Below are 24,211 nucleotides of genomic sequence, written 5' to 3' on the forward strand. Positions count from 1 at the left end.
CTCTCTCCATTTGATTGATTGTTCTCTTTGGTTCATTCTCTATTTACAAACAAGCACAGAGTCGCAATACTCTGTTTAGTCTTTGCAGATAGCGAAAAACCGTGTAAAAAAACAAAAGGAATCGAGCAAAATCAGTAGGCCACTAATGGGATCTCTTTTTGACCTCGCTAAAATAGAAACATTAGGAACAACCTGTTGAAAATAGCAATGCGTATGTACATAAGCGGCGTTCATTTGTGTTCACAGTACCCCTTGTTGATTGTTTGAATCGAGCATTGAATTGTTCGAAGTTGGTTCTCTTAAGGATCTTCTCTGCCTGCAAACGAGGAAGAATAGGAATATTCTCTCTCCCTTTGCAGATAGTGAAGGGTAGGTAACGCAAGCCTTTAACACGTCGTACCTATTTCATTCCTCATTGATTGATTGATTGTCCGAACATTGACTGTTTGGGAATTAGTTCTTTTTGGAGGTATTCCCTGTTTGCAAATAAACGTAGGAAAATCTTTGCAAGTAGTGAAAGGGTACGTAATGCGGACCTTTCTCCCCCGTTGTAATCTGTCATGCCTATCTACTCCCCACTGATTGATGCACCTGTTTCACCCGGACCATTTACTAGACATACGTCATCTGGCCCGACCAGAGAGCACCCCTAGTGAAAAGGACATATGCAATAATAACGAAGTGATCACTGTATCCTGGTAACAGAAACTTTAGCATGAAACAACCTGGAAAGAAAAGAATAGGAAAACGAAAATCAGTAGGCCACTGATGAACATGAACTTTTATTAAACAACGAACAAAGAAACGATAACATAACGTAATGATAAAACCTATTAATGTCCTAGAAACAAGAAAACGTTAAAATATGCCATTGGTGAGAGACCAGAAAAACAGTAAGAGAAACCAAATCACCCCTCGCTGTCCCACCGCCTGCCACGCCAAAAAAATCGATAGACTAGGGAAAATGCAAGTCAGTAGAACATCCGCCCCCACTCTGGAAACTTCCAAGGTGGGGCAGGGTTCCGGCTACGCCCAGCCGGGAGCAGCTCATATAAGGCAGGTCCTGCTGCCACGCCTCGGCCAGGAGATCCTAACGTAGGGTGTAGCCGGAGGAGAGGCCGAGACCAGCGGGACCCGGCCAGGGGATTGCCTTTACAACGCTGAACAGTTGCAGGGGGGGGGAATGTCTCCTCGACCCTCCCCTCTCTCTCCCAGTCCGGCCGCGGTGGCCCTTGAGAGTTGCAGGTAGTCCCGCCACATGCTCTTCCGGTCCGGCCACCAACGGTCGGGGGGCCGAGGCCGACGGGATCCGTCTGCAGCCGATAAACCAAGAAACCCGTTCATGGGGCCAGAGCCAGGGGCGTCCGGCCGACATCTACCGGAAGCCCGGCCCGAAGACGGACGGGACACTTCTTCTTTCTTGTATAATTGCTGCAACAACCCTGGGGGGGGATGTCTTGCACATGCCTCCGACCCCCCCCCCCTCGTCCTCATCGCCTGGTCCGGCCATAACAGATATCAAGCGAGACGCCGTGGGGTGCACTGGGAGGGAGAGACGGTGCGAACAGGCCTCTCCCGCCTCCCCAGTGGAGGCTTCCCAGCTGCACCCTCAGCGCTCCAGGCGCCCGGAAAAGAGTTCTTCCACTGTGGCCATGCTGCAACGTCTCGCCCGGCAGGGTGGAGCCCGTCCGCTCATTTGACCCCGCGATCGCCAGTAGCTACCGAACTCTCAAAATGGCGGTCGACCTGGCAAGAGCGGGCCCAGCATAAAGAAATGGCCCGGTCACTGGTTGACTCCACCACCGTAGTCCTCCACGACCTTGAAGATTCTAGAGGAGCCGCGGGAGTCTCCGACCCCCGATGGGGAATGACTGCCATGATCACCCGTGGAGTGACGAAACTGTATCCGCGGGACGTCGGCGCCAGCCTCACTTTGAATTACTAGAATCCTGCAGACCTCACTTCCGGTGAAAGCACAGTGTGACCCGGTAGGAAAAATTGTTGCACCCCCTCCCCTTTTTGACTGATAGTTCAAACCACCGATCCTTTCCTTTGCCCTTTTAACGGAACTTTGGACTGCCTCCCCCTCTTTTACATTTTCTAGAGAAAACAAAACATTAACCACTACATTAGCATAGCAGTTGACACCAGAACTGTTTTCAAATTGAAAACCAACAACATCTTCAACAGAATCCTTTTTGTTTCTGCTGTGACCCTGCTACAGCACAGGCATTGTCCCCAGCAGTAATTCTGCAATGCCGGTAAGAATATCTGTGGTGCCTACTGGACTCACTCACCCCCGCGGCGCCCCACGCCGTTATGTGCTGGGCGGCAACTTGCTAGACATCACTTTCGTGCCATCTAGATTTCAGCGCGTTCTGCTGCCTTGGAACTATTCGCACAACAGACCGCTACTGACAAGAATATTTCATTATTGGTGCTGTCAATTTCAATAAATCTATTGGATAATTCAAAAGAAATTGCCACGGTCTCTTCGTTGTTTAAATGTTTTTACTGTTTTTGTTTTGTTGTATATATTTATATGTTATTAAAGTTTTATATTCCTACTACTTTGTTGGAGTGCTATATATTTTTAATGTGACACATAATTGTAAAAACTTTGATGTACAAAGAGTCATTCCTGGAATCTTCCGCTTCAGGCTCGGTCCCCTCCCCAATCACAATACAGGATAGTTTTCAGATAGTAGGAACACGTGTGGTGTGACGGATCTCATCGGGTGTGGGCCTTGATCTACTATAACTCCTTTGAAGAGGGGTGATTCTTTACAGCTGGGGCCATAAACTACATCTGCAGGGCTAGCTGATAGCCTGGACAATCGGACACAGAGGAAGAGGAGTGTCAGAGGGTGCGGTAGTGAATAGGGCGAAAGGGAGGTGTCGGGCGGGCACAGAGTGTGATTCTCAGGGAAGAGCAGCGCAGATGGGGGGAGGTTTATTGCCCATGCATAAGACAGAGAGCGGGGGTGACCAGTGCCTGGGGAAGATGCTTGCGAGGGTGAGGAGCCATGCTACGAATCGACAGCGTGCAGAGAGTGGGTCTGGTCAAGACATCTAAAATGGCTGCCGTGCACGACAAAAGTGTGGCATTTCAAAAAAGGCAAGATGGCGCAGACAATGTTTTTCAACACTTCCTCATTTCCTTCGAATCGAACGTTAACAGACGTTGGGGCATATTACCAAAGTTAAGCGATATTTATCGCTAAAGATGCTTACCAACGAATTTTTTACCGCTAAGCATCGTCAGAAATTATCGAAGATAAACCTTGCTATTATCAAGGTTTATCACAAATGCGATAATAAACGGCCGCAATGCATGAATATCGCTAAAAACTCAGCGATATTCATACATTACCGAGCTAATGCTCTTAGCCATGTTATCCACCTCCCATTGGATAACATGGCTAAGAACTGCTATCTTGCATGTTGTAATGCAAATTATTGTGGTATATGGAACTCATACCATAATCTCTCAGGAAAGCAGAAACTGATCCTTTTGGGACCGCCTAAAAAGACCTAGGGGGTGAGGGGTACTCTACTTTGCTCCCTTTTCACGTTCCGAACTATTTTATTTTACTCTCTTCTGTAATTACACAAAATCGCAGCAATAAGATGCATCGGAGACACACAGTGAGAGAAAGGAGGCCGGAGATGAAGAAGAGATGTCAAATACACATTGGAGATAATATAGTGGCAGAAGGGAAGTAAATATGAGTAAACTTACCATGTAACATAAAAATGTTGCACTCTATACTATAAGTCTCATTTTATACTACAATCACTTCGCTACAACCTCATAAATTAAAAATAAAAATGAATAATGTCTCAAACAATTTTTGATTTCTAAATATAAATTTATTCTTCAGAATTTTCTAAATTTGAAACAACTAGTAACATGTCCTCATCAGCAATGTCCTCATGAAAAGTCTGCAATAATGATTCTTGTAACTCTATGGTCTCCAAACACTCGATAAATTCGCCATCAAGAGATTGATCAAAAAAATCATTCAAGTCATCTCCTCCTTCTGACAATATTTCATTATTGGTGCTGTCAATTTCAATCAATGTAGTGGAATCATTCAAGTCATCTCCTCGTGACAATATTTCATTATTGGTGCTCTCAATTTCAATCAATGTAGTGGAATCATTCAAGTCATCTCCTCCTTGTGACAATATTTCATTATTGGTGCTGTCCATTTCAATCAATCTAATGGAATCATACAAGTCATCTCCTCCTTGTGACAATATTTCATTATTGCTGCTCTCAATTTCAATCAACGTAGTGGAATCATTCAAGTCATCTCCTTGTGACAATATTTCATTCTTGGTGCTGTCCATTTCAATCAATCTAATGGAATCATACAAGTCATGTCCTCCTTGTGACAATGTTTCATTATTGGTGCTCTCAATTTCAATCAATGTAGTGGACAATTTAGATTTTTCACAGCCTGCTGGGCAGAAAATCTGGATTTTATTAAGGACACGGAGGCTAATATTATGCAAATCTCCTTCTTTATTACCACAGCTCAGCAGCAACAATGGAATAGAACTTTGTGAACATTCTAAAGAGAAGACTAGTCCCTCTCTGACCAGGCATCTTCCTTCTTGTCAGGCTGCGAAGAAAGATGATCAACGTGAAGAAAAGATTAAGGAACAGGATTCCAACGAATAAACTTTCAGCATCAGAATTCCAACGAATAACATTTTCAGCTTCTAATCCAGTAGATTATTAATCTGAAAGAAGAAGAATACATTTCCTAGATATTGTTCAAACAAAAAAAAGGGTGGGTTACAAATCATATTAAGAAATAGAGGCGGGATAATATTAGCCTCCGTGTCCTTAATAAAATCCAGATTTTCTGCCCAGCAGGCTGTGAAAAATCTAAATTTTATGGCACGACACGGAGGCCATATTATGCAAGTTCAAAGTGCATTAAGAACATTATCAATCACATTAGAGATTGGTCTAAAGTAGCAAGATCTAAACATAGTATCATTAGACCAGTCTGCCGCCTTAAGAATTTCTTGTAAACCACCACCAAGAAAATAGGCTTTAGAAGCAGAAGCGCCCCTAAGGGAATGCGCTCCAAAAATAGAGGTGTTCACACCACTTTCGCACATAACTCCTTTCACCCATCTGGCTAGAGTTGGAGAAGAAACTCCTTTATGGGGAAATCTAAAAGAAATCAATAACTGAGTTTCATTTGATCTTAGACTAGCAGTCCTCCTCTCATACTCTTTCAGACATTTAACCACGCAGAGTCTTTCATTCTGAGGAAAGAAAGGGTAGAAGATAGAGGAAGATAAAGTTTTAGTTCTTCTCTTAAGGTAGAAGCATACACCCTCTGGTTGAAAGGATCTGCTAGAAATATCTAGAGCTTTGACATCGGAGGTTCTTCTGAAAGATACCAGACATAATAAAACAGTAAGTTTGAAAGAGATACGTTTTAAAGAAAGGGAAGAGTTCTCCCCCCAGGATGATAAGGTTCGGAGTACCAGTGTTACGTCCCAAAGAGCGGTATATTTAGCGGTTGGAGGATTAATGACTCTCATGCTTCTCATGATCTTTTTAGTGAGTAAGTTCTGTCCAACGGAGAGACCATCAATGAGGGAATGCCCTGCAGAAATTGCAGATCTATAGACATTAACGGTTCTATAAGAGAGTCCTGAAGTAAAGAGTTCAGACAGGTAGTTGATAACATGAACTAGATCAACTGAAACGGGATTGTGATCTCGTTGAAGACACCAGCGAACCCATTTGTTCCATGCCAGTCGATATGCTTTCCTTGTACCTTGAGCCCACGACTCGGAAATGAGTCTGAAAGCATTCGGCGAAAGCCCAGGGATTTGCCATTGTTTCCTGAAATCCTCCAGGCCGTCAGGGTTAGAAGACCCTGATCCACGAGGGGATGGACGTCTCCCTCTGGACCCGAGAGTATTTCCCTGAAGGAGGGTATTAGAATTGGAAAGTCTATGCTCATTTCCAGGATGACTGGAAACCCGGCTTGGGACCTCCAGAGAGGAGTTATCACGGTCATAACCTCGGTGTAGCGTTGAGCATGAAGAAGAAGTCGAGGAAGCAAGGCAAACGGCGGGAAGGCATAAGGTTTCAGACCTCTCCAGTCTTGTAAAAAGGCATCTACTTTCCGAGCTAGAGGGTCCGGCCTCCAACTGAAGAATTCCTTCAGTTGTGTGTTCAGGCGATCTGCAAAAAGGTCTGTCCTGAAAGGACCCCATATTGATTGAATAGTCAGAAAAATTTGTCTGTCTAGTCTCCAGTTGCTCGAATCTTTGAAATTCCTGGAGTACCAGTCTGCGACACCATTGCTCAGACCCGGAATATGTTCCGCTACTACCGAAATACCTTTGTTCAAGCAATATTCCCAAAAACTCTTCGCAAGGTCCGTTAGGCCCTTGGAATGTGGACCGCCCAGCTTGTTGACATAACGGACTGCCGAAACATTGTCCATGCGTAATGTCACACAGCATTTCGCTGTTTTGGGTGTAAAACAGCAAATCGCAAATGAACCTGCCAGTAATTCTAAGCAGTTGATATGCAATCTCTTCTCTTGAGTGGTCCAACGACCCCCTGTGGAGTATTTCCCACATCTCGCTCCCCATCCTGCCAAGCTCGCATCTGATTCTATTATCAGATCCGGTTGTTCCCCGAAAATGGCTCTGCCGTTCCATGCTTCCGCATTTCTGAGCCACCAGAGGAGTTCCGTCCTCGATTCTTGATCTAGGGAAATCATATGGGAATATGAATGGTTCGATCTTAGAGCATTCGCCTTTAGTCTTTGGAGTGCCCGATAATGGAGGGGTCCCGGGAAGATGGCTTGGATCGTCGAGGAAAGGAGGCCAACGATTCTTGCCAGTACTCTCAGAGGGAAGGTCTTTTTCGCAAGAGCCTTCCTCAATTCCTTCCTCATTTTCCTGACTTTTTCGGAGGGTAATTTCAGTTCCGCCTTGAGAGTGTCTACCGTAAAGCCTAGGAACTGTGTTTGTTGGTCGGGAATAATACAAGATTTCTTGGTATTTATGATGAAACCCAGATGTTCCAAAATTTGAATTGTAAGGTTGGTGTGGAGAGATGCAGTCTCTTTCGATTGGGCCATTATAAGGATGTCGTCTAGGTATATGATCAGTCTTACCCCTCTCCCCCTGAGCCAGGCGGTTACGGGGCGTAGTTCCTTGGTGAAACACCAGGGGGCGGACGATAGGCCGAACGGGAGACTGCAGAATTGGTAGAGTTTTCCTAACCAAGTGAATTGGAGGAATTTCTGGTGAGGTTCCCAGATGGGGATTGTTAAGTAAGCGTCTTTCAGGTCTAACCTCGTGAGCCAGTCCCCTTTCCGCAAAATGTCTCTCAGGAGGTGTATACCCTCCATTTTGAAATGTTGGTAAACTACCCAACGATTCAAGTCTTTTAGGTTTATTACGGGTCTTTGTTCTTTGTTCTTCTTCTCCACTAGAAAAACATTGCTGAGGAAACCTCTTGTTTCCGTCTCGATTATTGCCCCTTTTTGTAACAGTTCTTGTACTTCTTTGGAGACTAGGTCTCGGTCTTTGAGAGAGAAAGTGATCTCGTGAGGGCGACGTGTTTGAAAGGGAATACCCAGGAAGTCTATTTTGTAACCCTTTACTGTATCTAAGACCCAGTTGTCTTGTGTTACTAAGTTCCAGTTCCCAGCAAATTGGCGTAGTCTCCCTCCCACCTTTGGAGGGGTATCTGAATGGTCTTTTAAGGTTCTTACCTGAAGAAAAGGAACGTTGTCTCCGTTCGCCTCTGAAGGTACGTCCTCGGTTTCTCTGTCTTTGTGGAAAGAATTGGGAGCCGTAGTTGTTGGAGAATCTTCCTCCGCGGGTATTGAAGGGTCTCGAAGATTGAGTTCCGCGGCCGGGGAAACGACCCCGTATTCTCCCGGCCCTGGCAAAAACTCTATCATTGAATACTTTTTTAATATCTTTTTGCGATTTTTGAATTGAGCTGAAGGCGCTCACATACTTGGCCATTTCTTTTATGAAGTCCTCGCCAAAGAGGAGACCTTGAGAGTCAGCGCCTCCGTCTTTCTTGGCTAGTTCAATGAGTTTAGGATCTATTTTAAATAGGACTCCTTTTCTCCTTTCTGTGGAGATGGCAGTATTAGCATTGCCGACAAGGCATATCGCTCTTTGCACCCATTCTCGTAGCTCTTTGACATCAATTTGGTTATTCCCTACATAAGCAGATTCTGTCATTTCGAATATTTTAGTAAGGGGTCCTATTACATCAAGAAGGCGATCTTGACATGATTTTAGTCCTTTGTCTAGACCTTTCCTTGGGTCCCTGTTGTTTTTGGCTATAAAGGCCACAACCTTAGGGTCTAACTCTGGGGTCATAGCGATTTTATTTGGTAGGGATGGGCGTGGGCACTCAGATCTGAGTCTAGATCTGACTTCTTGGGGTATTTCCCTCCTGAGCCAGAATGACAAGTAGTCAACGATATGCTGGGAGGGGGTCCATTCTGGAGAGAGTGGGTGTTTAATTAGAAGGGGATCAAACATTTCTTCCCCGAATGGGTCTAGAGGCATACTGTTAGAACCTGAGGCCTTAGAGGCTCCTTCTAAGCTTCCGCTTTGTCTAACGTTCTCATCCTCCACATCTGTATTAAATCCTGATGAGCATGATAGCTCAATTTCTTCTTCACAGCTTTCGTCGCTGTTGATGTGGATAGGGAATTCTGGGCCTATATCTTGCCCATCTGGGGTGCCCGAGGCACCAGTCTGGTCAGCGCCCCTAGGGCCTGTAGAGATAGAGCTCTTTAGCTTCTTTGCGCTCTTTTTGTATTGAGTCGTGATAATAGCCCTCTTTTTATTACTTTTAGATACCCCATTGGTCTTACTAGTAGAGGGTGCAGAGGGTAAATTGGAAAGGGAGTCCAATTTTTTATTGATAGCGTCGTCAATTGAGCCTAGGGCTTTCTCTAGGGCCTTATTGACAAGTTCCTCTAGCTTTTGATCGAGAGATGGGGATGTAGACATGTTAGTAATTATGCTCTCAATTTCAATCAATGTAGTGGACAATTCAAAAGAAATTGCCACGGTCTCTTCATTGTGAGCCATTTTATTTTGAAATTGCTTGCTGTAAATTGCAGAAAAAAATAATCACTTTCATTTATCGTTTTTAGTAATACATAATATAAAACTAACTTTATCAAGTATTTAGTATAACAGAAGGACTGCAAATAAATAACAGAAAACATTTTTCAAATTATCTTCAAGTGTACAACATAGTTCCCCTTACAAATTAACAACTCACCTTTTTAAAAGTAGGAAAAGTGTTAGTACTGTGTAAATCAAACACCAGAAATTCACCACCAAAAATTCCTCACAAATGTACCTCAGACAGTAGTATCACAAAATGGCTGTGGTTTCCTCTCATTTGACATATATACATAACCAATTAACTTTCATCACACACAAATACAAAACCAAAGTAACATTTTAATTGGTTCTAAATTTCAACACTTCCAAATGTGTTTTCCCCATGCAATTTCCCATAGGACATTTACATACGTCTACAGCCTGAATGGCTGAACGGAATTACACCAAACTTGGCAAAATGGTACATCAAACCTAAGAGGTCAGGAAGGATCTACTATGCCCCCTTATGGTCATTTCCCCCTTCGCTTTGGCCTCCTCTTGTCTCTCAATCCTACCGAGAGACAAGATGGCGGCCCCTACGGACTGTTTGGAATGTTGACAGACGCCGGACAACCAATCAGCTTCGCAAAGCTCCGTAACGCGAAAAGTACGCGAAGCGGAGCGCTGTTGCAGATATATATCTTTTTTTTAACGTTAATTTCTCAAAATCCACTGGAGCACATATATTGAGATCTAGCAAAGGCACATCGGGCTACCAGTCCCTAATATTTTACCAAGTTTCGTGCAAATCCATTCAGCCGTTCGATTATTATTATTATTATTATTTTTTGCCCCGCGGGGCCCTTTTAAAACCTCCACATCAAACCTAGGGGGTCAGCGAGGATCTACTATTCCCCCTTATGGTCCTTTGCCCCTTCGCTTTCGCCTCCTCTTGTCTCTCGATCCTACCGAGAGACAAGATGGCGGCCGCTACGGACTGTTTGGAATGTTGACAGACGCCGGAGAACCAATCAGCTTCGCTTCACAAAGCTCCGTTGCGCGAAAAGTACGCGTCCTGGGCCGCTGCCCAGTCCGCTGTTACAGATATATATCTTTTTTTAAACGTTAATTTCTCAAAATCCACTGGAGCACATATATTGAGACTTACAAAAGGCACATCGGGCTACCAGTCCCTACAATTTTGCCAAGTTTCGTGCAAATCCATTCAGCCGTTCGCGCTAAAAGTGAGGCCAACCGCCCTATGGAAATTAACATGGGAAAAACGCGTTTTGGGACCCCCCTTTTTTCTCGGCCCCCCCTTGACGAACCCCCCCAAAATTTTCAGGGGCTGCTCAGAAACAAAATGTGCCATTTTCCTGAAAATTTCAGCCAATTCCGTCCACAAACGCCAAAGTTATTAGACATAGAATTTTCAAAAATCCCATAGGGAAAAAATCCTAACTATATTCACTGAAAAAACCATAGGTTATACACCATATATAGTTAGGAATTAGCATTTAAAAAACCTTATTTTACTCACACAAAACCATTGAAATTCCATATATAGTTAGTTGTACTAACTATATATCGCGCACCCGCAATCCACTGCTGATCATGTCACATATTACATCATTCATGACATGGTCAGTGACATCACTGATGACATCACTGATGACATCTCAAATGACATCACTGATGACATCACTGATGACATCTCAAATGACATCACTGATGACATCACTGGTGACAACATCCAGTGACTGTATTTTTCTGTAAAGTTAAAATGTGTCTTACATATTTAAGAATGAGTGGATGTATAAATGTCTGGATGAAGGATTTAGTAGGTGCATGACTGACTGTATGAGTGAGTGATTAAATGTGTCTCACTGAGTGCATGGGTTAGTGACTAAACTGTCTCAATTTGTGCATCATTATGTCTGTTGTTCTGTAAACTGCTGCATGTGTTGATCAGTAGCTATATGATTAACTATATGGGTTATTGATTGGTTGCCCAAGTATTTGTATGGGAGACTGAGAGTGTGTATGGGTGGCTGGGAGGTGTATGACTCTCTGCATAGATGTATGGGTTCAAAAGTGCATGTGGAAACAGCTGTATGGGCGGTTGACTGTGTGCATGACTGTATTGGTGAGTGAATAGATATCTCAGTGCTACATGTCAAAGTAAGTACATATGTAAAATACAGTACATGTGAGAGTTGACATATATAAATAACTGTGCATAAGAGGCAGTGAATGTGTGAGTGGCTGTATGGATCATTGTGAACTTGTATCCAGGATTGTATAAGTGAGTAAATATGTTTTAGTATATGTTTGAATAAGTAAGGTGTGTTTAACTGTATAGTTAAGGAAATGGAGGTGTGATTGATTGTTTGCATGACTGACTAGGTGTGTGTGTAACTTCGTGGATGAGTGACAATCTGTGAGTCTGTGTTTACACTGAGTGTATCTAAGGTTATATTAGAGTCTGAAGAGGTTCATCGTATTATCACATGAATGATGTCATCAGTGATGTGATCAGTAATGTCAAATGAGATGTCATCAGTGATGTCATCAGTGATGTCATTTGAGATGTCATCAGTGATGTCATCAGTGATGTCATTTGAGATGTCATCAGTGATGTCATCAGTGATGTCACTGACCATGTCATGAATGATGTAATATGTGACATGATCAGCAGTGGATTGCGGGTGCGCGATATATAGTTAGTACAACTAACTATATATGGAATTTCAATGGTTTTGTGTGAGTAAAATAAGGTTTTTTAAATGCTAATTCCTAACTATATATGGTGTATAACCTATGGTTTTTTCAGTGAATTTTCAAGGTTTTGTAAATGCTAATTCCTAACTATATATGGTCTATAACCTATGGTTTTTTCAGTGAATTTCAATGGTTTTTTAATAGCAAATATCATAAACTGTCGAATGTCAAGTACGTGGTAAGTAAAAACATTTTCGTGTTTATGCACACTGATCTGCTTTGAATGCTGCTCCCCACCCCTCATTTCTATTAGGAGTACTCTCTCTTTGCAGATAGTGAAGGGTAGTTAACGCAGGCCTTTGCCCCCGTTGTAATCCGTCGTGCCTGCTTCTCTCTCCATTTGATTCATTTTTCTCTTTGGTTCATTGTCTATTTACAAACAAGCACAGAGTCGCAATACTCTGTTTAGTCTTTGCAGATAGCGAAAAATCGTGTAAAAAAACAAAAGGAATCGAGCAAAATCAGTAGGCCACTAATGGGATCTCTTTTTGACCTCGCTAAAATAGAAACATTAGGAACAACCTGTTGAAAATAGCAATGTGTATGTACATAAGCGGCGTTCATTTGTGTTCACAGTACCCCTTGTTGATTGTTTGAATCGAGCATTGAATTGTTCGAAGTTGGTTCTCTTAAGGATCTTCTCTGCCTGCAAACGAGGAAGAATAGGAATATTCTCTCTCCCTTTGCAGATAGTGAAGGGTAGGTAACGCAAGCCTTTAACACGTCGTACCTATTTCATTCCTCATTGATTGATTGATTGTCCGAACATTGACTGTTTGGGAATTAGTTCTTTTTGGAAGTATTCCCGGTTTGCAAATAAACGTAGGAAAATCTTTGCAAGTAGTGAAAGGGTACGTAATGCGGACCTTTCTCCCCCGTTGTAATCTGTCATGCCTATCTACTCCCCACTGATTGATGCACCTTTTTCACCCGGACCATTTACTAGAGATACGTCATCTGGCCCGACCAGAGAGCACCCCTAGTGAAAAGGACATATGCCAAAATAACGAAGTGATCACTGTATCCTGTTAACAGAAACTTTAGCGTGAAACAACCTGGAAAGAAAAGAATAGGAAAACGAAAATCAGTAGGCCACTGATAAACATGAACATTTATTAAACAACGAACAAAGAAACGATAACATAACGTAATGATAAAACCTATTAATGTCCTAGAAACAAGAAAACGTTAAAATATGCCAGTGGTGAGAGACCAGAAAAACAGTAAGAGAAACCAAATCACCCCTCGCTGTCCCAACTCATGCACTCTGAAGGTTCAAAGTTTTGAGGAGTGCTTGTAACATTGTCCGAAGCCTATTTGCAATTGCTTCATCTTCACTATTCTTAAAGTAAGTGGGGGCTGTTGTGATGCGGTGCCACCCTGAACCGCTTGACGGAGGCCCCCGAGGGACGGTGTCATGGCGCGGACTCGGAGGGGGCACATTGTCTGAAGCCTATTTGCAATTGCTTCATCTTCACTATTCTTAAAGTAAGTGGGGGCTGTTGTGATGCGGTGCCACCCTGAACCGCTTGACGGAGGCCCCCGAGGGACGGTGTCATGGCGCGGACTCGGAGGGGGCGCTTGGCTCCGGCCCCCTCCCCAAGTCGTGTTGCCCTAGTGTGGCCTGAGATCGCCCCCGACATAGGTGGCCGGCTCCCGGGGTCAAGCGGAACTTTTTTCGTTTTGGTGACTCTTCCATTCTTCACCTTGTCCCACAATCCGTTTCACCTAAAGACACGCTGTAGTGGGGCACCCCTTTTCATTTTCAGTTGCCATTCAGCCCGCTTTTGCTACACTGTGCCTCTTCCGCTATTCAGCTGTTTACCGCCTGCTCTTTCGACTACAGCGTCTCGCTCACCATGTACTTGAGTTGCTCCCGCTCTTGCGGTGCAGCGATAGGCGGCTGTCACAGGACTCTCAAAATGGCGGCCGTCTCTTCAGATTTGGGCGTGGTCCACTAAAATAGGCCTGCGACACCTTGGAACTCGGACGCTTGTCTGCTAGAGCTTGGGCTCCATTCTCGAAAGCGTCCCCTCAGCCTTGAAGATTCTACAAAAGTCTTGGGGGCCCCCGACTCCCGCAGGCTTCTGGTGGGGAGCGCCTAGCATGATTGCTCGTGGAATGGCCACGACGGAGCTACGAAATGGTGGTGCTCTCATGCTAACGCCAGCTTCAGTCTGAAACATCCAGAAACACTGTAGACTACCAATTCGATCAGTTCCGGTAGCGCCCCAACGTGACCCGGTAGAGAAGAACTTGCCCTCCCCTCTTTGACTGATGGTTCTTGTTGCCTGTCCCTTCTGTTGTCATTTAACAGAACTATTTAGCCTGCTGAAAGGGGTTGTGTGCCGACCGCTGGTTGGTGGAGACATTTTGTCTATATTCTGGACCTGCGTTGTCGCGTAATGCGTCATATGACGCGCCGCGTTAGAAAGTTTAATAAATTATGAAACACAATAAACAATGCTTAAAAAATAAAAAAAATAAAAAAATAATCAACCAAACCAACAATCAATTAACATACAGCATTTGAAAAGTCTATCATTCATTTTTCATTGCAGTACGCTGCCCAGAAAGCTTCCCGGTTCGCGGACCGGGCGCTACCCACGCAAACAAACAAAAAAAAAATTTTTTTTTTTTTTGCCCCGCGGGGCCCTTTTAAAGCCTCCACATTAAACCTAGGGGGTCAGGCAGGATCTACTATGCCCCCTTATGGTTATTTGCCCCTTTCTTTTGGCCTCCTCTTGTCTCTCGATCCTACCGAGAGACAAGATGGCGGCCGCTACGGACTTTTTGGAATGTTGACAGACGCCAGAGAACCAATCAGCTTCGCTTCACAAAGCTCCGTTGCGCGAAAAGTACGCGAACTAGATCGCTGCCCGGTCCGCTGTTACAGATATATATCTTTTTTTAAACGTTAATTTCTCAAAATCCACTGGAGCACATATATTGAGACCTACAAAAGGCACATCGGGCTACCAGTCCCTACAATTTTGCCAAGTTTCGTGCAAATCCATTCAGCCGTTCGGGCTAAAAGTGAGGCTAACCGCCCTATGGAAAACTCAATGTTAAAAACACGTTTTGGGACCCCCCTTTTTTCTCGGCCCCCCCTGGACGAACCCCCCCCAAATTTTCAAGGGCTGCTTAGAAACAAAATGTGCCATTTTCCTGAAAATTTCAGCCAATTCCGTCCACAAACGCCAAAGTTATTAGACATAGAATTTTCAAAAAACCCATAGGGAAAAAATCCTAACTATATATACCTACTGGCGACCGCCAGTAGGTAATATACCTACTGGCGACCGCCAGTAGGTAATATATATATATATATATGCATTTACATATATGTATGTATGTATATATATATCTATAAACATATATATAATGTGCATATCTATATAAATACAAATATAAATGCATGCATACATATATACATATGCATGTTATGTACATGAAAGTTTTAAAACACTAATAAAAGCAAAGCTAAAAAGTCACCTAATTACAAACAGAATTGCTTTAACTTAAACGAGGACGAGACCTATTGCATTTTCAATGCTTGTTTACTTTGGTTCCATCAAGAGGGCATTCAGATGTGTCACACATTTGCCATAAATTCTGAATGTTAGCACTTCTTGTATGAAGAGTTGACAGCCAATCAGATCTCACTATGAGATGTGTCGTAAGGCTCCGCCCAGATATATATGTACTTTTTTCCTTTAATATCTAAAAAACTACTAAACAGATTTACACCATTTAACCAAAAGGCACGAGTGTGAACCAAGGACTACCTCTTTGCCAAATTTGGTGTAATTCCGTTCATAAGTTCGGGCTGTAGCCACGATGAACGGTTCCTATGGAAAATTGCATGGGGAAAAAACGTTTTGGGACCATCCTTTTTTCTCAAACCCCGCTTCACGAATAACCCCGAGACTTTCTGGATAGGAGCATCCCGGAGCTGGACATTAGTTTAGTCAACTGGCGCCAAAGTTATTCCAAATAGAATGTTGCGGATTTCCTATGGAAAATAGGTCCTAACTAGAACTACCTACTGGCGACCACCAGTAGGTAATATATATATATATATATATATATATATATATATAATGCTTTAACTAAAACATTCACCTAACTATAAGCCTGACCAGACAATGACTTTCACTCTGCATTCAAGTGCCACCTGAACTTTTTAAATGACTTACATCAATCAGATAAGTGACATGATCCTTGGGACGCCTCCTTCTAGTCTTAGTTTAGACTGATATAATACCAAATTATATCCACATATGAGTACACAAAGTGAAACATCCTGCTGTGCACTACAGCAATCTATCACCAATTTTCAGTAGCCCATAGTGGTCCTTTGTAATAGTAATCCTCTTGGTTACAGCCTGGCATCTGAGGAACTAAGCTCAATTGCCAGATTTTTCGTGGAGGTAGTATTTCTCTGCTTATTATGTAGAACAACTCATGGATCCCTAATCATTAGTAGGGCACTGTTGATCCTTATCACAGCTCCTAGTCTATTTTTCATGTATTGTTTAAGAGCATTCAGGAACCATTTTGACTGTGTCATATTTCTGGATTTTGATGATTCACAACCTTTACAGAATTAGTCATTGGCTACGTACAACAGGCACTTTAGGAAAAACTTTATCCAAAAGCCAGAGAGATGACCTACCATACAGTCAGTTACTATGCATATGGAGAAACTGAAAGTGGAGGAGTGACTGTTTCAGTGAGATGTATGTACATCCCAAGTAAGAAACTCCTGGCAAGTGGTTACTCCAGGATATTGGTTAAAAGAACCTGGTCCTGCCCAAGAGACCATTTACTGATAACAGAACAGAGGACCTGATTTAGAGTTTGGCGGACAGGGTAGCCCATCACAAACATGAGAAAGTGCCTTGTCCAACAAACCTTGGTCAACCCTCTCAATTAGGAGTCGGCAAAACCATCTGCCCTCTTTCGAGCGCACAGTCTAATGTTCTTTTTTCTGTTCTTAACTGCCCGGAATGGGGACCATTAAAATTTTGCTTTTCATAAACAATCCCCTGCATTGTGAGTCTGTAGCAGATACAATTGCCCTCACTTATGATTGTAATAGAGACTCCCATTTCCATGTATTATATGATTGTTTTGCCTCAAAATGTCTGTCCTGAAGATAACCAATAGACAATAAATGGTTAACACGCCCTTGGAATTACCAGCAGTTAAACCAGCTAATTATAGTCTATATTATGCTTAGTGGACATTTGTTGTGAATTGTGTAAAACCATTTTCTCATTTTCCCACATTTTATCACCTGAGCACTGAACATCTTTTTCACAGAACCTCATAAATCAAATAAGACATACCTATACACATAAAATATGCTTGACTAGTTAACACATGTGTACTTGATTGTTTTTTAAGTCCTCACATGTACAATATATATATGTATACTAGCTGTAATGCAATGTTTCTACAACAGGGTTGATTAATTCTAATGGGCATTCCTGGAAAGAACAGAGGAGATTTGCTTTATCAGCTTTGAGGAACTTTGGAATGGGTAAAAAGAGCCTGGAACAACGAATCAACGAGGAGATCAGCTACCTAAGTGAAGTAATAGAAGAACAGAAAGGTTAGTATACACATGAACGGAACACTTGGGTTACTAAACCGTATAATCTTGAGTTGCATTACTCAGTTTTCCTACTTTTCATTCCACTGTAATTGCCATGCGCATCTACCAGCAATCCTCTCCATAGATATTACAGAAAACAGAGCTTGGCCAGAGGATTAACGTTTCAGTTACATGTGAGAAGGTAATTGGGTGTGGTAAAATTGCACCCAGAAGAGAAACAACGTTTACATTGTGGATTTTACTCCGCGATGCAAACACAACGTTACAACGACTTGCGCTAGATGGAGCTCTAGGATAAGGAATAGTATGATTTACTATTCCAACACTTTCCCTAGTGTTGCACACACTGGAGTTGGAATAGTAAATCATACTATTCCTAAGTCCAGCGCGCCACCTAGCGCAAGTCATTGTAACGACTTGCGTTGTAAAGGTAGTGCGGTGTGACAACGCAGTCGTTGTAATAACCGAGTTGTGTTTGCATTGCGGAGTAAAACCCGCAATGTAAAGAGATCTATTCTGGATCGTGAGTAAATGGAAATACCAGGTTTTTCTGCACACACATTTCCTCACACATGCACAGAAATACCACGTAGACAGAAAATGACATAAAACAATAGGAAATGTGTGATTCCTGATGTGAAATGTATTCAGTTGTGCAAGAAATAGGCCTTTTTAACTGTCTCATCGACCCTTTTGAGCAGTACACAGGGGTTTTTATTGAAGGGGTTTAGAGCCCATTTCAATAAATAACCACAGGATTTGTCAGGTTAACCCACAAATATCAATGAATGAACCTGCGCTTAACCTTCTGATAGCTTGGCACATACCAGTTAGACTTAACTTAGAGGCAATGTTTAAAATGTTTTTGCAACACTATCAGTAGTAAAGTAGAAACACAGCACAATTTTAAAACTTTGAATGAAAAATAGCACCACAAAAGCCCTAAGTGCCAGGTGCGGTTTTCTGGTTGTGCTAGACAGGGTTAAGTCAAAAGTTAGGGGGTATCATGATGGAGCGTGGGTCGGATACAGGGACCAGGTTTGTCCAGGGTGAAAGTTTAAAACGTTTTGGGAGAAAAGCCCTTGTCGACAGGGTGGTCGGTGGGCCAGGCTGGAGGCTGGATCTGAAGAGGGGTTCTTCAGCAGTGGCCAGCTGCAGAACAGGATCTCTGTGGGGCATCATCTCAGGGTTTTCTACGTCTATGGCGGGAAAGGTCCACGCGGGCGAAGTCTGCAGTTTGGGCCTAGGAAAGTGCTGCTGACAGTGGGTTGTTGGTCGATATTGGTCGCTGTAAAATGCTCTACGTTCATACTTAAACTTCTGTACAGGTATTTATTTAGGAAAACCGAATACCTTTCTAGTTTTCATTTTAAAAGTATGTATTTTGAATGATGCAACAATGTATGCACAAAACAGATGCCTCCTATGATCTTTCAAGCGCAATTTCAGTACTGTATGCTGGCATATTTCCACTTGAGAAAGATTTTCCAGCTTGAGTCCCAAGAATGTAAACTCTAGTTTGTATTTTTTGTGTTTTCTATCTGGAAAAGACATGTCCACCAGCTTAAAAGTAGAACATAATCCAAAGTATCAGGATGTAAACAGGATAAGGGATAACATGACTTACAGTAACTTTCCAGTCTCACACATAAGACTTTGCAATGTCCCTCGGGTTAATAAAATGCCGCCCAATAAGTCTAGAGTTTATTATAATAAATTTTTAATTGAGTTGCATTTATTATACAAACAGAAAAGATACAAGGAAAGCCAAAAGAAAAAAAAAAGCTAATAAGCCTTGTCCACCCACCACCGTACAACATGACAATCATTATGGTAATAAACAACAATCAAACCAGAGAGTCAAAGCACCTATTAATTCAGTCTACAAATCACTTTCTATTTCAGAGTTCTCTACAGATACATTTCTTCATCCACTCTGGCATTCACAGGCCCAATTGGATACATTACAGTGCCTCAATGCAAGGACCATGCTTTGCGAATTTGGTAATATTTTTGTGAACACACTCTGTCAGTATATATAGGTTCTCTTCCAGGGGATCCTCAACAATAGTCATAAGCATTAGAATATTCCCGCCCATGCGCGGGACCCCGGAAACACTATATTATATGCGCCCCACATATATATACTCATATATATATATATATATATTCACTGAAAAAACCATAGGTTGCAGGAGTTATATAGTTAGGAATTAGTTTTTAAAAAACCTTTGAAATTCACTCAAAAAACTATAGGTTTTAGTGGTGTTATAGTTAGCTGGACATTTTACTCATACAAAACCAATGAAATTAGTCCTATATAGTTAGTTGTACTAACTATATATCGCGCACCCGCAATCCACTGCTGATGATGTCACATATTAGATCATTCATGACATGGTCAATGACATCACTGATGACATCTCAAATGACATCACTGATGACATCACTAATGAAATCATCCAGTGAACGTGGTTTGCTTCGCTATTTAAATATGCATTATATATATAGCAATTTACATTGAAGAATGAGTGGATATATATAAATAAATATTTGGATGGAGGATTTAGTAGCAGTGTAATTGACTGTTTACTTGACCAATTTATAATGTCTCACTAAATATAGTGGATAGTGACTAAACAGTGTGAATATCTGTATCACTTTGTCAGTTGTTGTGTAAACTGATTCTACAGTTGGTTACTAGCTATGTGAAAGTCTATATTAGTTATTGATTAGTTAACTGAGTATTTGTATGGGAGTGTGAAAGTGTGTGTGGTTCGGTGCGGGGTGTGTGACTGTCCAAAGATGTGTGAATAGTTGATTCAGTAGATATATGAAGTTAAAACTACATGTTCTAACAGTTTGGGTGAGGGAATCTCTTTATGGGTGTGGTGATGAGCAAATATATTTCTCAAAGGTACAGGTCCAACAAACTAGAAAAATAAAAGGCAGTGTATGTGTCAGTTGTTGTATATAAATAAGTATACATAAGACACAATGATTGTGTGAGTGACTGTATGGATAACTGTATACTTGTAATAATGATTTTATAATTCACTAAGTATGACTTACTATCTAAATGAATAGAAGAAGTGGTGTTTGTATAAGTGTTTTGCTAAGTAAATATGTAAGTATGATCCATTGTTTGCATAAGTGAGTAGGATGACTTCATATGTGAATAGGATGCGTGCTGTTGTTTAATGTCGATATAGATGTATAAGTATTTTTGATAGTGTTCTATTGTTCATTGACAGCATGTATGAGTGAATCCATAGGTAAGTGATTAGATGTGTGTATACATCTATGAATCACTGAGTGAATTTTTAGATACTTGTATTGCTGTGACAATGGATTTAAATATGATACTCTGTATTTTACAAACAGTGATGAAAAATTGTAATAGTGTATGAAAAGGTGTATGTGATTGTCACGTGGATGATGTAATCAGTGATGTCATCAGTGATGTCATTTGAGATGTCATCAGAGATGTCACTGACCATGTCATGAATGATCTAATATGTGACATCATCAGCAGTGGATTGCGGGTGCGCGAAATATAGTTAGTACAACTAACTATATAGGAGCAATTTCATTGGTTTTGTATGAGTAAAATGTCCAGCTAACTATAACACCACTAAAACTTATAGTTTTTTGAGTGAATTTCAAAGGTTTTTTAAAAACTAATTCCTAACTATATAACTCCTGAAACCTATGGTTTTTTCAGTGAATTTCAAAGGTTTTTTTAAATGCTAATTCCTAACTATATAACTCCTGAAACCTATGGTTTTTTCAGTGAATTTCAAAAGTTTTTTAAATGCTGATTCCTAACTATATAAGGCCTGAAACCTATGGTTTTTTCAGTGAATTTCAAAGGTTTTTTAAATGCTAATTCCTAACTATATAAGGCCTGAAACCTATGGTTTTTTCAGTGAATTTCAAAGTTTTTTTAAATGCTAATTCCTAACTATATAAGGCCTGAAACCTATTCAGTGTTTTTTTTTAAAAAAATGATTGGTTAACTGGCTTATTAAGTGTATCTTAGTGAATACATATATTAGCGAGTAATGTTTAAATATTTAAATATATGCATGAGTGATGTAATATGTGGCGTCATCAGCAGTGCATTGCAGACGTGCAAGTTATAGTGACTTCAACTAACTATAATGTGGGAATTTCAATGGTTTTATGTGAGTAAAATTTCCAGCTAACTATAACTGGTGTGAAACCTATGGTTTTTTCAGTGAATTTCAAAGGTTTTTTAAATGCTAATTCCTAACTATAACTGGTGTGTAACCTATGGTTTTTTCAGTGAATATATATTACCTACTGGCGGTCGCCAGTAGGTATATATAGTTAGGATTTTTTCTCTATGGGATTTTTGAAAATTCTATGTCTAATAACTTTGGCGTTTGTGGACGGAATTGGCTGAAATTTTCAGGAAAATGGAACATTTTGTTTCTGAGCAGCCCCTGAAAATTTGGGGGGGGGTTCGTCTAGGGGGGGCCGAGAAAAAAGGGGGGTCCCAAAACGCGTTTTTCCCATGTTAATTTCCATAGGGCGGTTGGCCTCACTTTTAGCCCGAACGGCTGAATGGATTTGCACGAAACTTGGCAAAATTGTAGGGACTGGTAGCCTGATGTGCCTTTGCTAGGTCTCAATATATGTGCTCCAGTGGATTTTGAGAAATTAACGTTAAAAAAAAGATATATATCTGTAACAGCGCTCCGGGCAGCGATCCGGTTCGCGTACTTTTCGCGTTACGGAGCTTTGCGAAGCGAAGCTGATTGGCTCTCCGGTGTCTGTAAACATTCCAAACAGTCCGTAGCGGCCGCCATCTTGTCTCTCGGTAGGATCGAGAGACAAGAGGAGGCCAAAGCGAAGGGGCAAATGACCATAAGGGGGCATAGTAGATCCTCCCTGACCCCCTAGGTTTGATGTGGAGGCTTTAAAAGGGCCCCGCGGGGCAAAAAAAAAAAATTGTTTTTTTTCGTGGGGTGCGCCCGGTTCGCGAACAGGGAAGCGGCCCGGGGAGCGTACTATAAGGAAAAAAGAATGATAGACTTTTCAAATATTGTATGTTAATTGATTGTTTGTTTTGTGCATTTTTATTTATTTATTTATTTTTTAAACAATTATTTATTATTGTGAAATGTCTATCATTTCACTGTCTGAAATGTCGTTATTTTCATTGAACATAGCTTGTAATGTTTGAGTGTGTAAAATGTCCTCATTTTCAAGGAGGACATCTACTGATTGCACACATTGCAGTAGTTCTTGGTCCCAAGTTTCATCCATAAATTCAATATCATTTGGATCAATGATTTCTTCGTTGGTCTCTGCAAGGACAATTTCAAATGATACTTTCTGTTCGCCTTCCATTTTGCCTGAAATTTGCATAAAAAAATATATATTAGTAGAGATAGGGCACTGTTGGGATTAATTTTAGATAGGCAGTTTTTAACAGTGAATTTATCTTTGGGCAGTGTATAGTATCAGCGTGGAAGTATGAATATAAAAAAGTGTATGTGATTTAACGTAAGTAAATTCATAATTATAAAAGACAAGCCTAACTCCATCCATAACTATAACAGAGAAGTCTATCTAAATCTATACCTACTACAGAGGGATAGTATATAACTATCAGAAAAAGTTTACCATATTAACTTAAAGTGCACAATATACTTCAGTTTTTAAAATAACAACTTACCTTTACAAAGAAGTTGAAGTTTTTAGTGAAAATCCTATTGAAATGTACACCAGGAAGTAGTAGTCAAAATGGCTGTGTTTCCTTCTCTTCCTTTATATTTAGGTACATAACCAATCGATGTCAGGAAAAAAAAAATGGAAAAGAAAGTAACATTTTCATTGGTTGTCAATTCCAACACTTCAGATGTGTTTTGTGAAGTAATTTACCTCAGGGTATTTAGAGAGGTCTACAGGCTAAATGGCTAAATGGAATTCCAACCAAATTTGTGAAAATGGTAGGGATTGGTATGTAGTATGAGCAAATCTAGATTTGGTGAAAGTGTCTCCAGGGTTTCTTCTGTAAATTACTTTCCCACCTTTTTTAATGGAGCGCTTCCCGGGGAGCGCCCCGGTACGCGAACCTGCAGCGTTACGGGAGTCCACCATTTTGTGTTTCGGTCGAATTAAGATACAAGATGGAGGGCAAATAATGTTTAGAATGGGTAGAAGGGGACACGGTAGACGTATTTTGACCCCCTAGGTTTTCTGAGGATGGCTGAGGAGGCCCATATGTGCGAAAAAAAACCATTTTTTTTAAAAATTTCGCGCGGTTAGCTTCCGGTTCGCGTACCGGGTAGCGCTCCGGGGAGCGTACTTTGTTGAAAATTAGTGAAAAAAGTTAGAGTAAAATAATAATTGTGAGTGATCAGATGTAGGGTAGCCCTGAGAAGAGCTTTTGGGTTTATGGTACATTTAGGTACTTCTAAGTAGGTACCAATGCACAGTCTTAAATTCAGAATGAAAACTCTGTTCCCTTCATCTGAGAAGTGAACTCCATCTCCTCTGTAGATATCTTGCATGTAGTAACGCAAGTTATTGTTGTACATGGAGCCCATTCCATGGTCTCTCATGTAAGCTGAAACAGATTTGTTTACATGCTTCCTCGATTTCTCAATTTGTGGACAAAATTGGTTCGACCAC

The 24,211-nt window shown here is 41.4% G+C and overlaps 1 protein-coding gene across 2 annotated transcripts in view; it reads left to right on the forward strand.

Moving 5' to 3' along the window:
• The window catches only part of LOC144798754 (cytochrome P450 2J2-like), a 404,320-nt gene that overhangs the window by 166,149 nt on the left and 213,960 nt on the right, over positions 1 to 24,211 (forward strand). The window contains exon 3 of one of the 2 annotated variants that reach the window (XM_078669779.1): positions 17,393 to 17,542. The exons of the other annotated variant lie outside the window; for it this stretch is intronic. Within the exon in view, the coding sequence (XP_078525905.1) occupies positions 17,393 to 17,542 (150 nt within the window). The remainder of the gene's footprint in view (positions 1 to 17,392; positions 17,543 to 24,211) is intronic. 2 annotated transcript variants of the gene reach the window in all.

The sequence above is a fragment of the Lissotriton helveticus genome, chromosome 1_2, assembly GCF_964261635.1.
Source record: "Lissotriton helveticus chromosome 1_2, aLisHel1.1, whole genome shotgun sequence".
In the NCBI taxonomy this organism is placed as follows: domain Eukaryota; kingdom Metazoa; phylum Chordata; class Amphibia; order Caudata; family Salamandridae; genus Lissotriton; species Lissotriton helveticus.